Source organism: Calonectris borealis, chromosome 13 (genome assembly GCF_964195595.1).
Source record: "Calonectris borealis chromosome 13, bCalBor7.hap1.2, whole genome shotgun sequence".
Taxonomy (NCBI): Eukaryota; Metazoa; Chordata; class Aves; order Procellariiformes; family Procellariidae; genus Calonectris; species Calonectris borealis.
In genome coordinates, this window is record NC_134324.1 from 23,891,631 (window position 1) to 23,915,123 (window position 23,493).

General features: G+C 51.0%; 1 protein-coding gene across 15 annotated transcripts in view; it reads right to left on the reverse strand.

Moving 5' to 3' along the window:
- The window catches only part of LOC142087865 (H(+)/Cl(-) exchange transporter 5), a 41,908-nt gene that overhangs the window by 16,254 nt on the left and 2,161 nt on the right, over window positions 1–23,493 (reverse strand). For 6 of the 15 annotated variants that reach the window (XM_075162605.1, XM_075162602.1, XM_075162601.1 and 3 more), the window contains one exon: window positions 9,144–9,293. The exons of 1 other annotated variant lie outside the window; for it this stretch is intronic. In XM_075162605.1, the coding sequence (XP_075018706.1) occupies window positions 9,144–9,276 (133 nt within the window). In that variant the 5' untranslated portion in view covers window positions 9,277–9,293. Of the gene's footprint in view, window positions 1–346; window positions 369–4,158; window positions 4,333–9,143; window positions 9,294–12,164; window positions 12,247–22,453; window positions 22,633–23,493 lie in introns of those variants that run through there. 8 more of the 15 variants (XM_075162613.1, XM_075162611.1, XM_075162609.1 and 5 more) reach the window with 6 other exon arrangements.

Genomic DNA, 23,493 nt, shown 5'->3' on the forward strand with positions numbered 1-23,493 from the left:
CGTTAACTTCTCCCTAAATCCAGGACTTGCCATGACAGTATTTTGCCATTTAAGGAAAGCAGAGAGGAGAGGAGAAGGTGACTATTGGAGACCCCCAGCAGAGCTGAAGGGAGTCCCAGGTGGATCGAGCGAAGATGAAGGCAGGAAGGGCAGGAGGGCTATGGATGGGAGCAGGGAGATGCGGGAAGCAAAGCATCCGACTCCCCCATCGCCGGTGGCGGGGCCAGGAGGGCCTGAAAAGCAGAAAGGGGTACCAAATGGGGGCTGGGGAAGACACCAAATCGGGGCTCACAGCCTCCCTTCAGGTGAAACAAACTCGGCCAAACCACTCGACCTTCTGTCTAACCTGCTCCAGCCCATGGAAAATGGTGCTTAGTGTAGATGTATGTTCCCAAAATTTCGGTCACAAGACAGTTTCTTCACAGTTAGGAGCGCAGACCAAGGCTGTGGGGCAGGGTAACGCGAGGGCCTACAGAAAATGCTTAATCTACAGCATGACGAGGCTTGGCCAGGTCCATCTGAAGACAACATACAAGGGCTTCGCATGGTACAAGCCATGCTCCCAAGCAAAGCCTCTCAGGCCTCGTTCCCCCAGTTCCGCCATCATCTGCCAAGAAAATAAACCCATTAATCATAGAATCGTTGAACGATTTGGGTTGGAAGGGACCTTTAAAGATCATCGTGTCCAACGGGTCAGATCTGGCGGGTTGATGTTGCCTCCACATCCCCAGCGCTCAGTTTACGGCCAGCTCCCAGCCAAGTTGACGTTCGGCCCCTGCCTCCTTCCAACCCGTCCGCCTGCTAGGTGCCACCTCCCGCCGGAGCGCCCCGGGGCACCCCGGCACCCCGGAGCAGAGGGCGGCTGGGCAGGAGGAGCAGAGCACAGCCTGCCCTTGCGGCAGCCGGGGCAGAAGCCTGGGACCCCAGCGGATTTTATCTGCCCTGGGAAATGCATTTAAATCTCTTCCACCTGGAAAACATCCATGAATCTATGCCTGCTTTCATTTCCTCCTAGAACAAAATATTGAGCATCTTTAACCTGAAAAGAACCTTTAAAACCCCCATTAATGTAACACTTGCTCCTTTAAAAATGGAGCCCTTGCAAGCAGTCTGAAGAAGGTGTTGAAACACATCGAGGAAAAAACAAAACAAAGGACTTTTAAACTTTAACCAAGGAAATCAAGCAGTTTTCTTGACAGATTAATTGACATGGAACAGAGTGGAAAGGTGGTGGGGAAGAGGAATATTAAAATTCCCATACAGAAGGATAATGCTTAATATTTCACTTAGCATATTTAGGTTGTAGATACCACCAGGGCAAAGATGTCTTCAGACAGGGAGAAGTAAGGAATTCAAACAATTGCTCTCTACCCCATCATCTAAAGCAAGAGAGGGGAGGAGAGACCTCTGATGTCTTCCCAAGCCCATTTCCCAGACTGGCACAGCTGCCTCTTAACAGAGAAAAGCTGCAGGAAAACAAGATGAGTCATGTAGCATAACTGACAACTAGCACAAAATAACCCACTTAAAAAAGGCTCCTTGCTTCATCTGGGACAAAAAAAGATTAACTGAAGTTCTCCAGAGATCTTCCCAAGCGGTGAGCGTACAGACGGTGAGCCCCACCTGCCCGACTTGCATGGTAAAGCAAACGGGGCACGCTTGCTGAGAGTCTCGAGGAATTACTCTGTTTTTAACAACATTTTTGCACTTATGAGGCCAACAGCCTGGAAATACATAAACTGGCGTCAATGCTTTCAGAGACTTCCCCATTCAAATATTCCCACTGGAAATAATCCCAAGCACTGTTCTACAAATCCGACAGACCAAAACTTCCTTGAAGAGATCATCCTAATAACCATAGACAACCAGGTTCAGCACGTACAGCGCTGAGACACCTACAACTCCTCCTGCAAGCCTGCTTACCGGTACACAGGCGTCTGGACGAGTGCTTCCCCACAGCCGCTCAAGGCACTAAACCCACTCTGAAGCAGTTATTTGATATAGGGGACAAGACAAGGCACCATCCCAGTCAACCACAGCTCAAACAAGTCACACCTACAGCTCAGAGCTGCAGATCTTCACAGCAAAGGTCACGGACCTGGAGACCATGACCGTAGCAGAACAACTGCACCAGGGAGGCCAGCCAGGCTTTGATCAGAGCGTCAGCTCGATGGTGGCACCGGGCTGCAAGCGTGCCACTACCTCCCAGAGCGCACAGCATCCCGACGCCCAGCTGGGCCGCTCTGCGGCATACCAGACATTCTCACCGCGGCCACCAGCTTGCTCACCTCGCTCCAATTCCCATTTCCAGGGTCCCCTCTCACATTACAGTGGACTTTTAACATCCTCGCTTAGATAGTGGCTGCTTTTCTGGAGAAGTTGAAACGTAAATTTGGTGGTTAACGACTGTTGGTAACAGCTTTATGGAAGGCCAGCATCTCTCCAGGCATTCGTTTTAGCTCTGTCCCCCAGACAAGGGAACCACCGTGGCCGCATCACTTTTACAGCGGCTTCAGATCCAAGTAATGAGGTGGCTCTGGTGGGGGGGGTCTTTGAGGCTTTGCTAAGTGTGGGTGACGGGTTTCTACCAAGCCCAGCGATGCAGAAGACAACACTGAGTCTGCCTTGAGAAATGGAAGATGAACGACTATCTCCTGCACACTCACCTCTCAAAGCCAAGCGGCCCCGCCAGAAGACTTTGCTTTTGTTTCTACAGGAATGACAACTCCTCTAGAAGTGCAACAACAACTCCTGTCTCCATGCCGCAGACAGCAGGCTTTCACTGCCTGCTCAGTTTTATTTTGATGAACCTACCGCAATCTTTCCTAAAGACAAAAAGATACAGTTGTCCTAAAAAAACGCAGTATTAACAAAGCAGTGTTAAACCTAGCTAACAGACTACTTTGAGAAGTATTTTCTGCAAGAAGGTGAGATCAGGGTCGTTCCTTGCTCACTCGTCTGGAATAACTTTCAGGGACTTTCAGCTGTCCTGGGAACTCTCTCCCAGCTCAGAGCGGCCGCAGAGCACCACGGACGAGACCCTGAGGGCACAAAGTCAGCGCAGGAGGGGTGCAGGACATCGCGTCCTCAGCGGTACCCCAAAGTCCCACAGGTACCAGCCCGCCTGATCCCGTCCCTACCGCAGCCGGCAGCGGCAGGGGGGATCTCGCGACGAGGCCAAGCGCAGAAGGGACGGTCTGACCTGACTTGCACGCTCAGGACCAGCCAGGTGCCGTTTGGAGACTGATCCTGCTCTCCAGACGCTGACCCCATGCAGCCCAGCCGTCCCTAAAGCAGCAGGGGTTTGTACTACAAAATCAGAACCCCAAGACCTCCAGCCACACGCGGCAATTTCACAGCCGTGTAAGCGGATACGCTGTTCATTTGACAGAAGATAATGAGAAAATGTCCTTATATATAATTCCAAACTATAAAATGGCTGACAGCCATAAATATTTATCAAGATCCTATTTCCCTGGCTTGTTGCAAATCCAGGATCCTAGGATAACCAGGTAGGAATAAAGGAAGAAAATGAGCTCAGTAATGCCTTGTCAGAACACAGGCAAGATGATCGTACAGGTCTCCCCAGTTCCAAACGTATGGATCTCTAAATCAGTATTTAATGCCTACAGACAGCAACGCGACCCTGTCAGAGAAGCACAGTTCATTTTTTAAACACAGATCTGTTAGCGTTTTGATCACCTCTTCTCCCCAAGATGGGTTAATGCTCCACTTTAGAGAGTCTGCCTGGTATAAAAAAAAAAAAGAAAAGGCCGTGCTTGTTAAAGTGGCAGGCGTCTGTCATTCGCAGCACAGCAAACCCACAGGGCTTTACTAACTGTCCTGCCAGCACAGCAAGACGACAGCAACGGCACCTGGGCGAGGGCTGCCCCCACACCGCTCCCCTTGCTCTAGCAAACATGGAAAAAGAAAGGCTTTTGCAGACAAAAGGGAGACCTTCTGGCAGTAAACAACCGACCATTACACAGCAGAAATCCAGCAGACCACCCCGGCTGCTCACCCTGCCCAACCACCCCTTCGTCCCAGCAGAGGAGCGGGAGCAGTTTGCTGCCCCGCAGCCTCCTCAACGCGCGCCCGCAGACAGACGCGTTCCCCCTTGGCTCGCGACCCTCTCCTCCCTGGAAGGGGTCTCCTCACCCTCGCTCAGCCACTCCTCCTCCCGCGGGAGCGCCTCCGGGAGCCCACCCGTCCCATGGCCGCGCGGATCGAGGGACGGCGAGCGCTCTTTCCCCTTACAGCGGCACTTGCTGCATCCTTTTCCTCCGGACTTGGCCAAAGACGAGCCCGCGGCAGCGCCGGGCCCTCCCCGCACGCCCGGCGTGTCGTCACCGTCGGCCGTCACATGAGCCAGCCCTTGCACCTCGCTGGAAGGGGCAGGATTTGAGCGGCACAGGCAGAGGTTCACACTTGCAGGCAGGCAAGGGCAGAGGAAGCTGGCTGCGTCCAGGGACCGTGACTGCCGATGCGCCCAGAACGGAGGCTGCACCCCAAAGCCGCGAGCGGAGCCGCTCGGGCAGCACTCATGACATTTTATCTGGCAGAATATATTCCCCAGGACTAAAATCGGCCCATTCGCTGCGCTGCACAGACTCAGCATTGCAGCCAGCTGAAGCTGACTGCGCAAGGGCTTTAAGATGGAGAACAGCTCGTTGCTAATGCGGTTTGCTCTCATAAGCACCACAAGTCAGGCAGGTTAAAGCTGTACACTCAGACCTCCAGATCCCCTTCACCCCCAATTCCAACCCCAAAGATCTGGCAAACCCAGCACTTAACCACCTCACCCAGCCAGTCTGCGGGGGACGCCCCCGCCACAAGCGCCCAGTTAACCATCAGACCGGTGATGCTCCTGGCACATACCCTGCCCTGCACCCGCACGTTTTCAAGTCTGGACCAAGCCAAGTTTGGCACAGGAAAACACACATTTATCAGTGGGGTGTCCTGCCATTGGTGGGTCACTCACAGATGTACCAGAAAAACCTTTCTTTGCCCACCCAGTTGGCATTTTCCTTGCTCAATGGCCAGCAGCAATGCTCTTTGCTCACTGCCTCTCCGGAAGGCAGGCAATGAACTTTTCCTTTGTCCGCCCTGCACAGGCAGTACTTCAGAGCGCTTTCCCCAACCCCTCCGGGGCCCATGAGCACTCTTTATCTTGCCACTCAATGTACATAAGGGCTCAAAGGGGCTGGTGATTAAGTTCTTCTGGCTCCAATTTGCTAGTGATAGCTTGTCATTTAAACATTGTCTGGCCAGTCTGAAACACTACACCCTGGCAAGCCTTGACTTTGGCCTCACCCAACATGCTGGCCGGGGCTGCTCTGACAGCCTGGAGGTCAAGGAGGAAGGCGGCTGAAGAAAAAAGCCAGGGGAGGTATCTCCCAGCTCAGGGATCATTCTCAGAGGTTGGTCCTTTAGCACTTCTAATGGGTGGGTCAATTAGACTCACCTGCCAGAGGTGCAGCCGTTGAGTGAAACCCGCTGGCCAGCAAACCAAGGAAAGGTTTTTAATCCTTCCGAGAGCAGCAGCCAGTGGCCAGCCCCAATATTGCAACCAGCTACGCCACCCGCCTCCACTGCCCACCGCATAGAGCAAGTCTGCCTGGAGAGCACAGACAAGGACGGGGCTAGCCGATAAAAACAAAAATCCATATGAAACTAAGCTTCGCTAACCCTGCTGCACTTTTGGGTGCTATTTGTTGCTACTGCAATTCTTGCCCTTAGAGCTCAAGGAGAAAAAAACTTCTTAAATCCTCCAGCAAAAAGGAGACCTGCCAGCCACTGAAACATTTTTAATGTTCTTCCTCCGAAAGAAGTGGGGACCACAGTCCTGCCTTTGTTACCCACATTTTAAAGCACATCCAGAGACTACCGTGATGCCCAGGCATTACACCTTGTTCCTCCCGAGCCCAGTGTCTGCCTCACCGCTGCAATGAGCGGAGAAAGGGCCACTAAAGAAAAGCACAAAACAAGCTGGCATCGCTGCCTAACTTATACACCCAACCAGAACTACTTTAACCTATTCAGAGGAAACCATTTGCATTTTAGCATTTTTGGAAAGGGGTATCAAGAAATTAATCAGCACAGCTTACCCTCATAACAAACCACTTGACAGAAGCAACCCCTCATCTAGGAGATACTATCTGGTAAGGCAGCTGTTCCAACAGAGATCTTGCTAAAGGAATCAGGCCTCGTAAACCTTATATTTCTTCAAAAAAAAAAAAAATCAACAGGACCGCAGATATAATCTAACTGACCATGTACTTGGGTATCCAGGAAGCTTTGGACAGAATTTCCTTTAGAAGGTCTTAAGCAAATTAAGCTCTCGGGGAGGAACAGGGAAAGTTCTCTCACAGAAAAGCAACTGGCTGAAGACACAGGATGTTAAAGGCATAAATTCCTACATTTTCAAAACAGGAGGAAGGCAACAGTGGAATCCCATTCATTTCTGCTTGTACTGGGCTATTCAATGTATTTGTAAGTGGTCTGGAAAAGTGGTGCCTACGCTTACTGTAACTTGTGCTGGGTAGCCAGCAGCTCTTCGGCTGGCTCTGAAGGACTACAGCTGGGCTACAAGAGAGAAGACAACACTCAACGCCAAAGCAAGGCACGGGGCGGGGGGAACAACTGTAAACAATGTCGTGCTCTAAGTCAGCATGTCTGACTTAAAAATTCAAGTGTCTGCGGATGAAGCTCTGCAAGCAGTTGCTCAATACTTGAGAAGAGTCAACAAGGAAATAGCTTTTTTTAATCCCTTAAACTGAGAAGCAGAAAAGATTTACTTCTGTGCAAATGCACCTTGAACATCACGTGTAGTTCTGGTCACCTTTACTGCGGCACAGAAAGGAGGTGATGCCAAGAAGATGAAACAACTTCTGGGAAGCACCACTGTATCCTTAAAGCAACTGTGCCACCCCATCAACCTTTTGGCCAAGATTAAAATCTATGCTTTGACAACAACTTTGAGAAAGCACTGCTAAGATTCACTTGCTGCCTGGCGTAATACCATCACCTCAGTACAACAAGGAAAACTAGAGAAGTATCAGGGGATTCTATCAAAAAGCCAAGTTTGATTCCCAAGCACAACTTAACAGCGGGGCAGGAGGGGAAAGAAATAAAAAAAATAATCAAGGAAAGTCTTATCTGTTACCTTTTATTGACGAAATGCTGAAGTCCAAACCAGAGAAGATAAGAGTTAGAGAACGTGCTACTCATAGTGAGTTTTCAATAACGCAAACAGCACAGCAGCAGGCGTGAAAAGCCACCGCAGTCCATTTTAAATCGTTTTGACTGAAAGAAGCCTGAAGTGCTTAGAATATCTACATTTTGGCCCAAGCTCTTAAAGAGCTTTGGGAAGCAGGTGCATTCTTGCAAATACCAGTTAGGAGCAAAGTTTCACACTCAGCCTAGATCCCACGTGAAGCACATTTTTCAACACAAGCATCCTGTGTTGGGTGCTGGCAAGGCTGGTGGTTCCCATCGGGGACCTGACACAGTACGGAAGTCCTGTCACTCACTAGTCAAGGGCTCGTAAGGAAAGCACAGAGAGCACCGGCTGCCAAATGCACTCCAGATTTACATATCTACCACGCAGCAGGTGACCCTTCCTCCTCTGGTCACTTGACAGGACCCATCAGCTCCTTTTGGCTGCTTTTTCAACTTGAGATGCCACCACTCTTGCAGGAGAGTTTGACAGTCTTGGAGAAGGTGATAGGAGAGGGCTGGGTTCTGGTTCCAAAAGGTGGCACTAAGTCACCCCCGTCCGACAACACACAGACAGCAAAAGCAGCAGGTCCCAGCCAGAGGTCTGCAGCCAACTCCACCATGGGAGAACCTCAGTTACCACCTCTCCAGCTCCAGCCAAGCCTGTGCCACCGCACCCGGGCTGCGTGCCTGGCACCCAAACATCTGCCAGCAAACATTTCCTGAAGTCAGTAGGGGAAATTTGTAGAGTGAACTGAAAACGGTATTTGGGCAAGCAACTCTTTCCCCTTTTAAATTTCCTCTTTTACTTCTGAGTCAACCCCCGGCCCTGCGGACGTAAGCACCCTGCCGACAGAGAGCGCCGCCTTCAGGGGAACCCTCCCCTCTGCCACCGGGTTTAGGGATTTTTTTTTAATTTTTGCCCTACAGTAAACAGGGGTGGGGGAAGAAGAGGACGAGAAGGTTTATGGGAAGTCATGCAGACTTGCAGTCTGCTGTCCGAAATTAAGTATTTTTGCTTTTAAGCTAACTTATGATAATTCACGGAAGAGAAAAATCAGGCAGATGTTGCTGGCTAGTGCCAAAGCTCAGCAAAACCACGCAGATTCATCCCTCCACCATTGATTTCACAACCTCAGGCTCAGACAGCAACAGACCCTCTCCGGACAGACGAGCGGTGGCAGGGGAAGCCCAGCGTCTCAGGCTGTGTGCAAGCTCAGCACCAAACCCCTTCGTGCCGTTACATTTTGAGATCCTCTCCACAACAGACAACCTTTAACATTACAAGTACGGAAGAAGGGAAGGGGAGGGGGGAGTCTCTGCTCATATCACAAACCCTTAGGAATTGCTCTGCCCTGCCCATCACACTTACGACACCTCCTCGTGGCACGGCCAGCTATTTCTGAAAACTCCAGACAGGACAATCCAGAAGCCCTCAAAGCAAAGCGGTGGGAAAAGATATGCTACATTTAATAGCAAAGTAACCACACAGATGGCTAAGAGAACAGTTTTCCCCTCTGACAGGTTACTGGATGCACAGAGCCTGAGATCAGGCAGCTCGGTTGCTGGAGATGGACAAGCAGTGCCTCCCCACCACAACAGTCACTCACACGCTTCTTACAATTGCCATTTATTTTAAGGAGATTTTCTACTTCGCACAGAACACGCGCCTCCCACCAGCCTCCGTTACAAAGCAATGCTGGGAGCCAAATGTGGCACATGAGCAAGCGTTCAGCTGTTCTGCAGAAGCCTACTCATGGATGCAATGCAGCGCAGAATCCTGCAAACTATTCATACTGGTGCCGCAAAACGCTGGACTCCCACCCTCGGCAGGGGCCAGTGGGACCCATACAGAAAATACTAACATGAAATCCTACCGAAAGCCATTATGAAAAACAGAAAGCGAAGAGATGCACGGGTATTACCTCCCATCTCCCTGTCGAGTGGCGGGTCATCGTCTGCCATGGAGAAGTCCAGAGATGCTCCTGCTATTTCCAGCATATCTTCATCACTAGTGCTGCTCTGGAAACTCCCCCGTCGATAGCCTTTCTGATCCATGGCCAGCGCCTCCAAACCTGGGAGCAAAGGGAACACTTTTAGAGCACAAGCATGAAGACTCGTTCTCTAAGCCAACTGGACGGACGCCCACTTGACACTTTGTCCTGAAGACCAGGAGGCCGCACTGCTCTTCCCACATGAAGGAGAAATGCAGCGATACCACCTGAAGTTTGGGCTAGAACAGGACAAAACTGGATGTTCACAACTCCAAGCAAAGCGTTTGCACTACATTTCATATTGCCACACGCCAGAAACAAACATCAAGTCCCAGTATGGCATCTGAACTCAACTGGAAAGACATACAAACACAGCAGCATTAGGGTGCCCGGGTTCTTAAAAGAAAACAGGTTTAGAAAACTTTGCACACCCAAGCTAAGCCTCACAGAGGAAAATCCTTCCATAATACGGGATCCTACACACACATCCTCTACTCCTCAATCCGCTGCCTGCTGGAAAAAGGCTCAAACTGGATTTTGAATAACCAGCTGCCAGCCACGAGACAGGCTTAATCAAGACCATGAGACCGACAAACTGCAAGCAACCACCCCAAAAACTAGAAACAGCTCCCGTCTCAGCTGCCATAGCTCAGGTGCACTGTCCCATGTCACCCACCGCCGCGGCTTTCACTCAGGAGCATCAGAGCTCCGCTGGAGCTGCGACTGGGATCATTTTGAAAATCAAGTGTCATACAAAGTCCACTATGTGATAATCATGTACAAGCTAACACTAACTTCTGCGACTATGATCTCACACACAAGAGCAGCCCAAATGCCTCAGATAATGTTTTTCTCTATGGAAAACCAATTATATTTCTAAGTTCTTGGTCTAAAAAGCCTCTCAAGGTATTTCCTTTTTCTCCTTCTCAAGGTATTTCCTTTTTCTCCCGGTATTTCCCACAAAGACTGTGAATTAATTTCTATCTGCTGATCACTACAGACACAGCAATTAGAAATCCACACTAACAGCAGGTAAAAAATGACTCAGGTCAACACCACGTTAGACAAGGCAAGTGACATCTGCCGATGTATTTCCTAAATAATCTCCATATCTGCTCTCAACAGGTTTGCAATGACTCTTCTTTTTCTTTTTTTGACCATTTCACCTCCCACGGTGTCCTTGTCCTTACTGCTGGAGCTTTGGGCAAAGCCCAACGGAGGAAGGATCCTCACCGCAGAAATGCAGCTGTGATGCTCTCCAGATGTGCCAAGCTCACCTACCTGTACTTCTCCAAGATGTAGGCAAACTGTCAGAACAACCTAAGTGAAGATGATTCTTAACCACCTGCACATGAAGCTGCAAAATGCAATCTGAAGTGTGCTATTAAACTTCGTAAATAATCCTAATTAAGTCCCCTTGACCTGCTGCCGGACCTACCCATCTCAAGGAACTGCCCGTGCCAGACCACAACACAAGACCCGTCATCTCTCCTCCTCTGCTCTGGGATGGCAGGGAAACTACAAAAGCACAAGCTCTGAAAACATAATAATAAACTAAATTGGAAAAAAAATTCAGGTGTCAGCCTCAAAAACAGCTCTTGCAACCTGAAAGTGGAAATCTTTTCATTATAATGAGAAGATAGGCCATGTCCGCTTTTCTCTTGCAAACATACATATTTTTCAAGAGAATTACAGAGGAACCAAATATGCAGCTCAGCCTTATTTCAGGAAGGGAAAAAGCCAGCCAGCACTTGCAAACAGTATGAGTTACACACTCTGCAGAAAGCACTTCCTATTACAAAAAAAAGCCACCACACCACACAAAAACAGTCTTGGCACTGTACGAAGCGACGCGCTGCGCTCTTCGCTGAGCCCTTCTCTGTGGAACACGATGTTACTTAACTTTTAAGCCCTGTTTACTCATTAAACTGGTGCAGAATACATCAGTAAAGAACGTGTCGAGCACTGGCGGAGGGGAACGGGCTGCTCGGGAAGGCCCGTGAGCTGCCGCACGCCGCCCTGCAGCAGCAATGCCTTTAGCACACCAAAAGCACAGAGACGGCACAGGCTGCAGTTCTCCATCAGCGTGCCCGGAGAACCGAAGGCAGGAGAAACTGAGGAATTCAAAGCTGTTATTTGCCAGCTAAAAATAAAAATAATGACATCTCATTGAAGTGGTGCACCTCCGGTAAGCTGCTTCCAGGGAGCACAGCGGATACCAGCTCCCAGCCCAGGAGCAGGGATGGCGCGTTTACCCCCGGCAGAGAACTAAGGAAACTCTGTGCTTGTGTGTCGCCGGGCTCGTCTGCAGCATAACACGGCTTTATAGGTATTTTCCAGTAAGACTCTGTGTGTGTATGTATATATATGTGGGAGGGGAGGTTTAAAATGTGTCTGTATTCACATACTTGCTTTGCACAAAAAGCATAAATTCGTAGCCCTGCCAGGGGCCGAGTCCCTCAGCCAGCAGAAGGCACGACACTGCCAGCGCCGGCAGCCAGAAGTCCCTGTTTGAAAATTGGAGCAATGTCACCTCCTGCTCCCCCCATCCATCCCCAAGTTTGTTCTCATTTACAGCTTAAAAAAGCAAAAACAAGCCAACAAGCACACCGCCTTCCAGTCGCAGCAGAGACCAAGTAACACAAGCATGTGTGCAGCACAAGAAGGACACAGAAGATGATATTCAGTGCTCGCTTCCCTCCCAAGTCCTAAAGCAGTCCTGGAGATACAGGTTTAAGTCACTTTTTCTTACAAGAACGCTCCCTCTACGGGTGAGCAATGCCTTTCCAGGCTAAAGCATGTGCACCAAAAAAGAAAAAAACAAAAAAAAGAGACTGTTCTCATGTTTATCTACGTTGTTAATTTACGGCAATACTTCATCGGGCAACGGCTGCTTCTTTCCTACCAGGTCAGGGGCGCTGCCCGGGACGCGCCCGCAGCAGCCGTACGTACCAAAAGGCTCCTGGTGCACCCAACGCTTGCGTGAGCGAGAAGCCATCCTCCTCCAGCTGCTCCCAATCCACCTCCTCTGCCTGTTTCAGTCCGTCCTGGTTCTTCCCTTCGCAGTCAAGCAAAGGGAAGCAAAACCTGTCGGGGTCGGCCCCGCGACGCCTGGAAGTGACTCAGATGACAGCACTCGCCACCAGGAAGCCGGAGCACCCCGCTGCCATCCTGCAGAGCAAACCCAGCCCCAGCCTCTGCCGTGAGGGCAGCTTCAGCCCTCGCAGCGCTTTTCAATCAACACCGGGCGCGGCAGGCTCTTCTCCCCATTTCATGCTTCGACACCACCAGCACGCCCAGCAAATCTGCTCCCCCAGCCTCGCCGCAGCACCCGTCCTAGTGCCACCGCGGCACCAGCGCGGTCGCCCCTTCCCCTCCGCAGGGGCAGCAGCCAGAGGAGCGGCACCGGCGAGCCCCGGCACCGGCGAGCCCCGGCACCGGCGAGCCCCGGCACCGGCACCACCACGCTTGCATCCACCAAGCCCCCAGCCAGGACGCGGGGGCTCGGAGCAGCCCTTCCAGCACGCAGGTCCAACGCTTCCCGAATCAGAGCGTGGTAGAAGTTCCGGCAGCATTTCTTCCCGCCGTCGGACGGGAGGCTTGGCTCCGGCTCCACCAGCACCACAAAGACATCGCACCCGGAGAATACAACTCAAAAAGGAGCAGGGAGCAACCCTGGCCAGCCGCCTTCCCGAGCCATTGCTGCTGCGGGGGAAGGAGCGAGCTTACCACCTAGCGGCTATTTCACTTGAAAAACCAAAGCCCAGGCACAAGACCGCCCTTTTTCCAGAGATCAGCAAAGCTAAGCTGAGCTTTGACGGTTCAGGGCACTTCTCCCTCCCCATCCCCACAGCATCTCCTCACAGGGGCAGGCACATCCCTTCCACAATCACCAGATCCAATGGTACACAAATAAGGACAAACATTGAATAAACCAACTGTAACTGAAAAAAACAAAGGAAAGGAGAGAAAAAAGCATCATTTAGCCGTTACGTCAATACTCCAGGTACCCGGCTGGGAGCCAGCAGAGCAAGGCTTTCCCACAACATCCCCGCTCCAGAGGCTCGCCTCGCTCTGTCCAGAGAGAGAACCTCCAGTGCACGGGCCAACTAAGAGCGCTGGTTTGGATTTCGTCGTATCCCAGCCCACGAAACACGTAACCCTGCCAGGCGCGGGGCTCGCAGACTTCAAGTGAATTGCAAGAGGGCTGGGCACTGATCTTGGGGAAAAAAAAAAAACAAAACCAAACCCAGAAACCAAACAAAACAATTGTAATTTCTTCTTTAACTGCTTAAAAAAAAATCAAACCAGAATGCATACAAAGTTGGAGTCAGCATTCACAGAAGAGCTCCAAGGTTTTCAGCCCTCATCTGAAAACAAATCAAGGTTCAGATACTGGTGGAACCCTTGAAAGCATAATTTTGTAGCTTTATAAAAGAGACAATGCTATTTTTCAACGCCATTTCTATACCCCATTCCTTCCTCCAATTCTCCATGCTGTCTGACGTGACTGCAACCAGTCTCCCCCTCTGTACAGATGAAACCACACCAACAGGTGAGCGGATAACCAAGAGGATTTTCTACACCTTTAAGTTCAGGGTGCAGTATGCGACATACAAACATCTTCAGGGAAAAATGAAATGTTCTTTCAACACATAAACCATGGTGCTATTAGCAATGGCTGGGTTTCATAAACAGCACGTAAATCACTTAACAGAAGGGTTTAGTGGCTCAATTAAGATTTTTAGTGGCTCAATTAAGATAATCCACGTGCCTTTTGCCATTGCATTTTAAGTGTACGGTCATAAAAGCATTTATTTACCTACGTTCACTTCTCGCTGTCCGCTTGCCTCTTTCTCCCCTGAAGGGCAGCCAACTGCGTCGCCCTTGAGCATCAGCCCGCTCCTCCCGCTCCCCTCCTCTCCCCCTCGGAGGCGACGGCTCCCTTCCTGGGTGGCGGGGGGCTCGGGGCCCCCCCAGCCCAGCGCTAGCGCAGGAGCAGGGAACCGCAGAAGTCGTCCCTCTCGGGCTGGAGCAGGCGGCACGCGTCCCCGGCGCAGGGGTCAAGGCTGACCGGGCCGGCGGGGGCTGCCGCTCCACCCCAGGGCTCCAGGCAGCATCTCGTGCTCTCCGCAGCCCAGCTCGGTCGTGTCCTCGGCGGCGGTTTGAGGAAAGGCAAACAAACACCAGGCGAGCTGTTTGCATTAGGCAAGGGCTGTACGGCCAAGCTGGTCTGGAACAATAGATGGTTTTAGAGAAACTGGGAAATCTACCAGCACAAGCCGAACACTAAGACTTGAATTGTTTTAGGGCTTGTCTGGGTTCTTTGTTGTTCTTTGACACGTACTCACGCGGGCCCCGGGGAGATGATATTCCATGCTCTGGTCTGACATCCTTCCAGCAAGGTAACGCGCGCCATCACGTTTCACCAGTAACGCCGGAAAGCAGCGTACGAACCCGGCGACGTTACGGGTTTCCCTGGCACTTTTGTACACCGGGCTGATACAGCGCGTTAACGGATTCACTGCCGTCCCGGGATGCTTACGTACTGACAGGCACACAGACGCTTGTAGCTGATGTCCTTACGTCCTCATGAGTATCACCTCTTCTTGAATAATTCATCGTTCCCCACGGCTTATGCCACTCAGCCCACCACAGTGCAAAACTCAAGTGGAGGCAAACATCAATCACAGCTGATTTCATCCTCAGCTCGTGAGTAACCACACTCGGCTTCTGAATAAAACCTTGTTTCTGGGACTGTTGTTAACAGAATCAGATGTGCTTGCCAGAAAAGCCTATCTCCAGAAGCGAGATGTTCCAGTATTTCATTTATTAGATTAAAAATCCCCCACAGTCATCTACCACTGATTAAAGAAACGGTTTGCCGCTGCAGATGCTTTACATAAAGGGGATTTCTAGAAATAAGAAAAACGCAGCCCATTTCTCCTGCTTTACCAGGAATTTCCACAGCTCACGTCAGCTACACAGAGGTGGTCAGAAGACTTTAGGGAAGCAAAACATACTTGTAAGGCATATTGCAGGAGAGCTCCTCGGGTTTGCTCGAGAGGGCAGATCGGGTGGATTTTTTCATGTTGGTTTTCCTGGAGGAGGGACAGGAGAGGGGAACAAGCAGCTGAAGACCTCTCTCCTGGTGTTTTCCACACAATAAGCATGAAAACACCTAACACTTGCAATGCAAGAAGTTCTAATGGCTTTGAACTGTTCAGGTGACTGAAGAAATCCTTATTTATTTCTAGCAGATCCAATGAGAACACGGTGCTGTGTCTTGCGAGGAGAAAGACCTCGTTACTCAGATGGCAATCAAGGCAGGGCAGAGCTGTTCCACCTCAACTTCTACACTCATTTGCAACTAGTTTTCCCCGTCAGTACCTGGCCGGCATATACCCTGGTAAAGGCCTTGTACAACCTTCTAAAACTGGTATTTGTGAGAAGAGTTTTGGCAGTCATCGTACGCATAAACACTGTGCGTGCTGCTCCTACTCCCCGGGTACGTGCACATTTAAACAAAAATCAAGCAGAAATGCGCGTTCCAAGTGCTGGGGGAAACAAAAAAGCCACGAGAGGGAACTCTGGAAACATCTGGCTCTCCGATGGAAGAACAAAGGCCGAGGATATCCACAAAGTGCCCAGGCTCGTTAGTGCCATTACGGAGCCCGAGCCGGTCCAGCCGCCCGCACACGGACCTCGCGGGCCGCAGAGAAGACAAGACGGAAAAGAGCACAGGGAGGCCGAAGTCCCGAGGAAGACCTGCTCCCGAGAGTCAGCCCATGAGCAAAGGGCTTCAAGCAAACAGCTGATGCTCCCTCGCTCCTGCACCTTGTTTTCCTTTCCGACAAAGGAGCAGGAGCGCCTTTTTTTCCTGCGGTACCAACGAGCAAAAAGGCGTTAGGAGACGAGGTCGCGCAGGCAGGGCGGGCGGACTCGAGACCAGGAGCCAACAGCCGTAGGGCTGCATCCCTGTCCCACAAAGCAACTTGTGGTTTTTATCTAAGTCTTATTATCGCTTCAGTGTCTCCATCCACAAAATGGGGGAAAAGCTTATTTATTTCTTGTGGAAACAGCAGGAAGTTGTTGGTTTTGAACTACTTGCATGAAAGGTAGCTGTGGGTGCAGGCTGGCGGTAGGGGTAATTCACACTGCACGGGCTGACTCAAAACCATCTTCCCTGGTGAGGTGAAATTAATTCCAGGAGCAGACTGCTGTGTTCATGCTCCCCATCCTAAAACCGCACTGGGAGCTTTTGCACCGCCACAGCCGTAACCGCAGGCGCGACTCGAAGCAGGTACCGACCGCGACGAGCGGCTCCGGCAGCGCGATGCGGCGAGCACACGGATGCAGCCAAAGGCACTGCCAGCCCTGTTCGGTCCTCCAAAAGCCAAAAGAAATGTTGTTTAGCACAAATTCTGCTCAGCTGTCACTGGTAGCACCAGTAAATCACAACTCATTATTAGAAACATATTTTCTTAGTTACTTCCTCCCAGTTATCCGCTGCATCAATGGGAAAACCTCATCCTCCCTCCCTCTTCCCGGGCGCACTTTGCAATATTAATCACGTTGGGTATAGTTTTAAGGAATTGTGTTAAAACAAGCCAAGTCACATTTACCAGTCAGCAAACAAGCCTGTTGACAACACTACTGGAATTACCAATTGTTAGGTTGCTAAATCATCTCTGGCAAACCAGGTCCCATTTTGGCTGGGGGCAAATTCACATTAAAAACTTCTTAGGACGACGCGAGACAGCGACAGGGAAAGCTCTTGCACAGAGAGGAGTCACCAGCAAGTTTCTGTGCACAAAAGCGAGGACACAGCAGGGGAAGCAAACGTGCCAACGCTGGGCACTGACCTGTTCGCACTATTCAGGTTTCCTACAAATTCCACGGGGAAACAGGTTTCTGAGCAGTCACTGCCAAGGCGGTGTTAGTTCCCCAACCCGCACAGGCCCTTTCTTACCTGCAGGGCTTTCCCTGTATCTGGAGGGGAATTCAGCAGCAGGCCTACAACCGCTTGCAGGGTGAAAGTGGGTTACGTTTCCAACAGATAGCATCTTTTCGGTATGCCACACCACCTTGCTCTACTTCCTAAGAGCCGAGAAGCAGCTCTTCCTGATAACTATTAATATGCAACCACAGCTCTCAGACCACCCCCCGCCCCTCAAACAGTAAACTCCCATTTAAACAGTTTTGTTGACATTGCCATTTTTTCCCTCTAGCTGTCTGCCTGCAGGCTGGGTCCGTGCCGGCTATGGCTGCTGGAAGCAAACAGCTGCGTGGGGACAGGCGAGGACGGAAAGGCCGGTACGCCCGAGTCCCCGAGGGGCCGCGCGAGGCAAGGCAGGCCTCCCCCGCCTGCAGACACCCGAGGGCGAGCCCGGGAGGACGCAGGCAGCCAGACCGACCCCAGCGTCCCTCAGAACAGCCATGCCGCTCTTCTCAGAGGGTTTGACTCTTCCCTGCCTCACGGGGGCAAACCTGTGACGCGTTAAATAACCGGCCTATTTAAGAGACAGACTACACCTTGGATTTCCCAAAACCCGCTCCTGCTTCCAAAGTTACGTGCTGCTTCTCCCTCCTCCCAGCCTAGACACCTCTGCTTCAAATCCAGGGAGACATGCCCGGCGTGAGCCATCCGGGATTCAGGAGAGGACCCACAGCAATGCCAGCCCAAGCCCTGCACAATCGCCGGTCACGTTCCCGAACGCCACTTGGATTTGCACCTCTCGTGACGCTGACCACGGGCCTCAGACAGCTCCCGGTCCGGGCGCACCTCCCATTTAGTCACCCAACAGGCTGGGTTTTATCCTCTTGTACAATACCACCCCATCGTAGCTTTGCTCGAGTGTGGCTCCTCTTCCTTGTCCCCACGGCAGGGAGGCCACGCGAGCGTGCCCGCCAACTCCCGACGACGACAACGATTTTTCAGGTGTGGTTATCCAGAAACGGGATCTCCAGCAGCGCCGCAGATTGCTCAGCCGCCCGGTCAGGAGGATGGCACGAGCCATCGGGAGAGCGCAGGTTCAGACCAAAGCAGCCTGACCGGCCAGTTTACTGGGATCATGGACATTTCAGTGCTTTTCTCCTGAAATCCCTACTTCTTTAAGATGCTTCATCATGTAAAAATACAGTAAATGCCGAGATGCAAGTCAGACCTTGCTTTCGCTGGGTTGCTTTGTTCCTCCTAAACCTTTTGTAATTTCCATTTTAACTTTCTGTTAAGAAGTCACTTCTTCCCTGGTCCTGAAGCACAACCACCACACGAGTCTCTAACAGCCAAGAGCTTCTTCACAAACACTTCCAGCTCCTTTTCAGGTTCATCTTTTGACAGAAAGCAGCCTAACTTGAAAATGCAAAAGACCAAATTTTCAGGCGGTTTGTGACTGTGCCATGCAACAGACAGTTAAGGGGGTTTTGCTACTGGTTTTTAAGCTTTCTGCGTTTTCCAGACTAAATTCAGTTATTTACAGCCGTTTCCATACTGAAACACAACCGGCAGCTCCTCTGGCATTTCCGCCCTCTTTGGAAATCCAGGGTGGTGAAACTGGCTGACTAGCACGGCTCTGCGCAGGAGCGTCAGCTGAGCTAGAGCCTTGTTTTTAAAACATACCTGCGTAGCTGGTAAGCGATGACTCCAAGGCGTCTACGGGCCATCCGCAGGTTAGCAAATCTTCAACAACGTACAGCCAGGTTCACTCCATCCATCCGGCCCTCCCAGCACAAAGGGAAGCCCCAGTGTGACTAACGCATGACCCAGAGTGAAACAGCCAGAATAAATGCAGGTGGTTTTCATCACGGAGGCTGCTTCAGCGTTAAGAACAGATCTGACACCGTTTTCGTCCTGAAAACAGCAGTCTTGGATGAAGACTCTAAAGCCACCTCCTGCCAAAACCTCTAAACTGGATCACAGCCAAAGCTGTCCTCACGGCCAGCTCCTCTAGGAGAGGTCTAGGAGCAGAGCATCCCTGCGGGCCCCCTTTTCGTTAAAGAAGTAGGCTGCTTCTTGGATGACATTTTCCAAGGTGAGATGGCCACAGACCGTGCTCAAGGAGCTACAGCCGAAGTCCACGCTGACGAGAAGTGGAGAGGAGTCAGGGTTCCCAGACACACGGCAGCGAAGGCGCTCGAGCGGCCGACGGCTGCAGGACCTCCTCCGTCCTCTCCCCGTGACGGGGTCCGGAGCGACCAGCCCCGTGACCCGCAGCTTCAGTCCGGCGCGGTGCAACACGCGGCAGTCCACAGCAGCGCATCAAACCAGCCACAGCACACCCGCCCCAAAATCAAGTGGAAAAATAACTTGGATGCAAGACGAGAAGATCTTAATACAGAAGAGTCTGCAAGGCAGCATGAAGACCAATAGTACTGGCCAAATACGGTTTTTATATAAAGCGTTCTTTTTTCACTTTATGGTAGGGAAGCGCACAGAGTATATGTTCTAGCCTCCTTTAAACCCAGACACGCTTCAAGGCTCAGTAATGTTTCTCAAATGCGATTCCTGACATTGCGACGGGCAGACCCCAAGAACTAGTCTAGCAAGAGGCTTATATTCTCTCCCCTATTCCCAAAAATATATCACTGCACGGTCACCCAAGCAGCACAGCTCCCAAACATCACGCAGCCAGCACTCGCAGCCGTCTTCACCCGCAGACACTCGGCACCCACACGGGTCCCCTGCCCCACAAACCACTCCAGAAGTTTCGCACCCCACAGGGAACAACCTGCCAGGCAGCAGCGTTTTTACATACTGGTCCTTTCCCATTTACCCCGACAGGGCAAACAAGAAAATAAGTCAGTTTATTGAAGGTACAGATAATATTCTACTTCCCAACTAAAATAAGTTAGCTGTAGCCACAGAACTAGTGTTTGAAAACTCATTTCCACTTTTCAGGTTAAAAATGTAACTCCTCGTAGACACACGCTACTCATACACCGTAACCATTAGCTGTGCAACACCAACACAAGGATCTTCGCTTTCGGATTACGACTTACAAGCATCCCATTCTTTCCGTATCTTTATATTTAGTTATTTTACTGGAATTCAAAAAGGACAAGAATTTGCTGTTACAGAGCTGAAGTCCTTCAGATCTAATGGAGAAAGCTTATGCCCAAAACTGTGAGACAAAAAAAAAGCCACATAACCGCTGATAAAATATCATCTCCTCAAACACCACCACTTTTTCCCCTTTTCCTTTCCTTTTTCCTTTTTTTCCTTCTTTTTTTTTAAATAATAAGGACCATCAGGGCTACGACAGCAAGATTTCAACAAACATTTCCAGTTATATTTTATAGTCCGGTTTGGTTTCAAGCTTCCATCAAGTTTCAGCTGGAAAACTGCCATTTCATACTTTTGTTAAGTTCCAAGCACTGTATTTCTTCCAGCAGAGTACCCGATCTTTTTTGTTTGTTTTTATGAGACACTTCACAGCACACCCCGAAATTCAAACAGCACAACATGGTATTGGGTTAAGACTTATTTTGGGGATACTGCAGTTCTGCTTCTTGCTTGACAACACAGAGAACGCCCAAATTACTGAAATATAGGCTACAACGGACTTAAGAGGGAATTTTCCAAGGCACAAAGAGAACGTAAAGCACCCAACTTGCACAAAATCCTCGGTGAGAAAAGCCTCCTGAAAGCCTCCCCGGCGCGACAGTAAGGGGGTTACGGGAGGAGAACCGGAGCCCTGGCAAGCACTGGCTAAGCTTCCCCAGGGAGGTGGCACTCATGATCCAAAGAGACGCTGCCAAATCGCAGGGAGAATTACAGCTGGCAAGCACCGAACACTATGAAGCAGCCAGGCCCCGAGTGTTGCGCACATAAGTTATCTTTCCAACATCTCCCTCTCCACGAAACCCCACCTGAACATCCGTGGTGCAGCAGATTTTACACATTTTTGTCGAAGCAACGGATTTCATTCTGCTTGCAGGCACCTCCTCAGGCTGACTTGTTATTCGATCCTAAGCATACATGCTCCTTCCTTGCACAGTTGCTAGGCGTTTTAAAAAAAAACCCAGAAGTTCCTGAAGAGGAGGGATAAAAATGGCATTTTGGAAGTGCTGAACTGCAGCCCAACAGGTCTGAAACCCCTTGCATTGAAGCAGAACAAGCTGGCACACAAACATCAGGGCTAACTCGCTGACTGCCACGTTGAAGCAGCTCTCGGGACTCACTGAATTTCTACAGATGTTTCAGCTCCCTACAAAACCAGGACACACGTTCGATAGCTCACCTTCCACCCTCCAACAGCAGAAGCTGCAACGTTTCGGCGTCCAAACGTTCTGCAGCTACCCACGACGTCAGCGCCCTCAAAATACAAAGAGGTTTCCGTATCCCCTTTGGGAAGAGCGAAATTTGTTTAGAGAGTAAAGCAGCTACGGCCACTGGCATAAGCAGGAGTCGAGCCTCGGCGGCGGCACGCTGGCCTCGTCCACAGCAGGCAGGAGAGCCTTTCAGACCCTCTGCTAATGGACACCTTCCACGCCGTGTGCTGTAAAGTGTTCTGGAAAACGCAACTGCACATACATTTCAATGGAACTGTTCAACGTATTGTCATGCAGCACTTAAGAGATCATGGACACTACAGAAACACACAACGGATTTTCCCTTTATCGATTATGGTCCTTACGGTCTCAAAGAAGAGCAGAAATGGACTGCCACTGACTGCAGCGGTATTTTTTTTATTTAAAACTTTTTGAAAAGTGATATTGTAGCAGGTGTCAGTAAAAAAGAAAAAAAACGAGGTAATTTTACGTACCCTCTGTAGGTCTCACTACAGTACTTCAATTTCTTGAGAGTTTTCTGCTTAAAGCAAAAACCCATGAAGAGGCAAAAAGGACTATTAATCAGGGACATGAGGAAAATCTCCCACCCCCCAAAAAGCCACCGGCTGCCTCTATCTCACCAAAGCGCTCGTCTAGGTATCCTGTTGAGGAAAACCTCGATGGTTTCACTCTAAGGATGCAGGGACACGCACCCAACGTCCCACCTTCCACGACACAGCCGTGCAGAAAGGGAACAACTACGAAACACCGCCAGCGTCACCGCAACAAGCCCTGAAACACTAGTTACGGTGTTTTCACGCCGCTTCACAGCACCCAAGCATTGGCCTGAAACCGAAAGCACTACACAAACATCTGCAGCGTGACAGCAATGGGCTGCAGCACCACAGAAGTCCAAATCGTCCGGCTTTGCAGCTTCTCCTACCAAGCAGAGATGCGCCCAGGGTTACCTCGGCTGAGCCTGGTCCGTCTCCCGCGGCAGGCTCCCCCGGGGCCCTCGTCTCCTCTGCCTTCAGGTGCTGCCCAAGCTGCACCGAGGAGACGGGTGGGCTCAGGGGACTCATTCAGAAAAGGATCTTCCAAAACCAGGGCTCGCAGTCCTTCAGAAACAGCTGCACGTGAAGCTGTGCTGCGTAACCAAGAGGAAGTTGTTATTCCACAGGGAGTAATTAAAAGCATGATGCAAGATGCAAATAAATATTCAAACCCACGCTGTCAATTCTGCACTCGGGCACTCAGACCTGAATCCAAACTCCCGGACAAACCCGCTGGATGAGTCTAAGACCAGACGATGGCAACGTCAGCCACCGCCAGCCCTCGCACGCAGTCTGGGGTGCCGGCCGCCTGGTCGGGCTTTATCCGCCCCCAGAACACCCAAATGACTTGTGATATTATATGGATGAACTCGACCCCTATGTAAGCAGGCTCAAGGTGAGGAATGGGGGCAGGTTTGCCTTCCTTCACTGGTGACCAGATCCAGCTGGAGACACAGCTGGTGCCACCTTCCACACCAAGGACGGAAGAAGAAAATGAGGAACGGGGGCAGAGGGAAAGAAATAATATGGGTGTTGGGGAAGGAGGCGGTGGGTGAAGGCGGACACAGGCCAAAGGAGCAGAAGAAGCAGGCAAGCCTTGAGAGCCCACGAAGCGGCAGCAAGCACCTCGATCCGAGGGGAGGATGCCACGACCACCGCACAGACACGTCCTTGAAAATGCTATTCCCAGGTAAAAAGAGAAAATTTGTGTACATCACCCTGCACTTAGAATTCCCGTACCAAATCTAGGCGGCAGCAGCACAAGCCTAGGTGCTGCGGGAGATGTTTCCAGGCATCCCAGCAGCAGCAGACCCTCCCCAAGCACGCAGCCACCGCCCCACGCCAGAGCCGCTGCCCCCCTGCACCGTCGGGCTTCCCCGATTTTTGAAACCCCTCTGCTGAGCCCTGCCGCCGCCGGCTCGCGTGACAGTAACGGCTGCCGACATAAGAGCTCG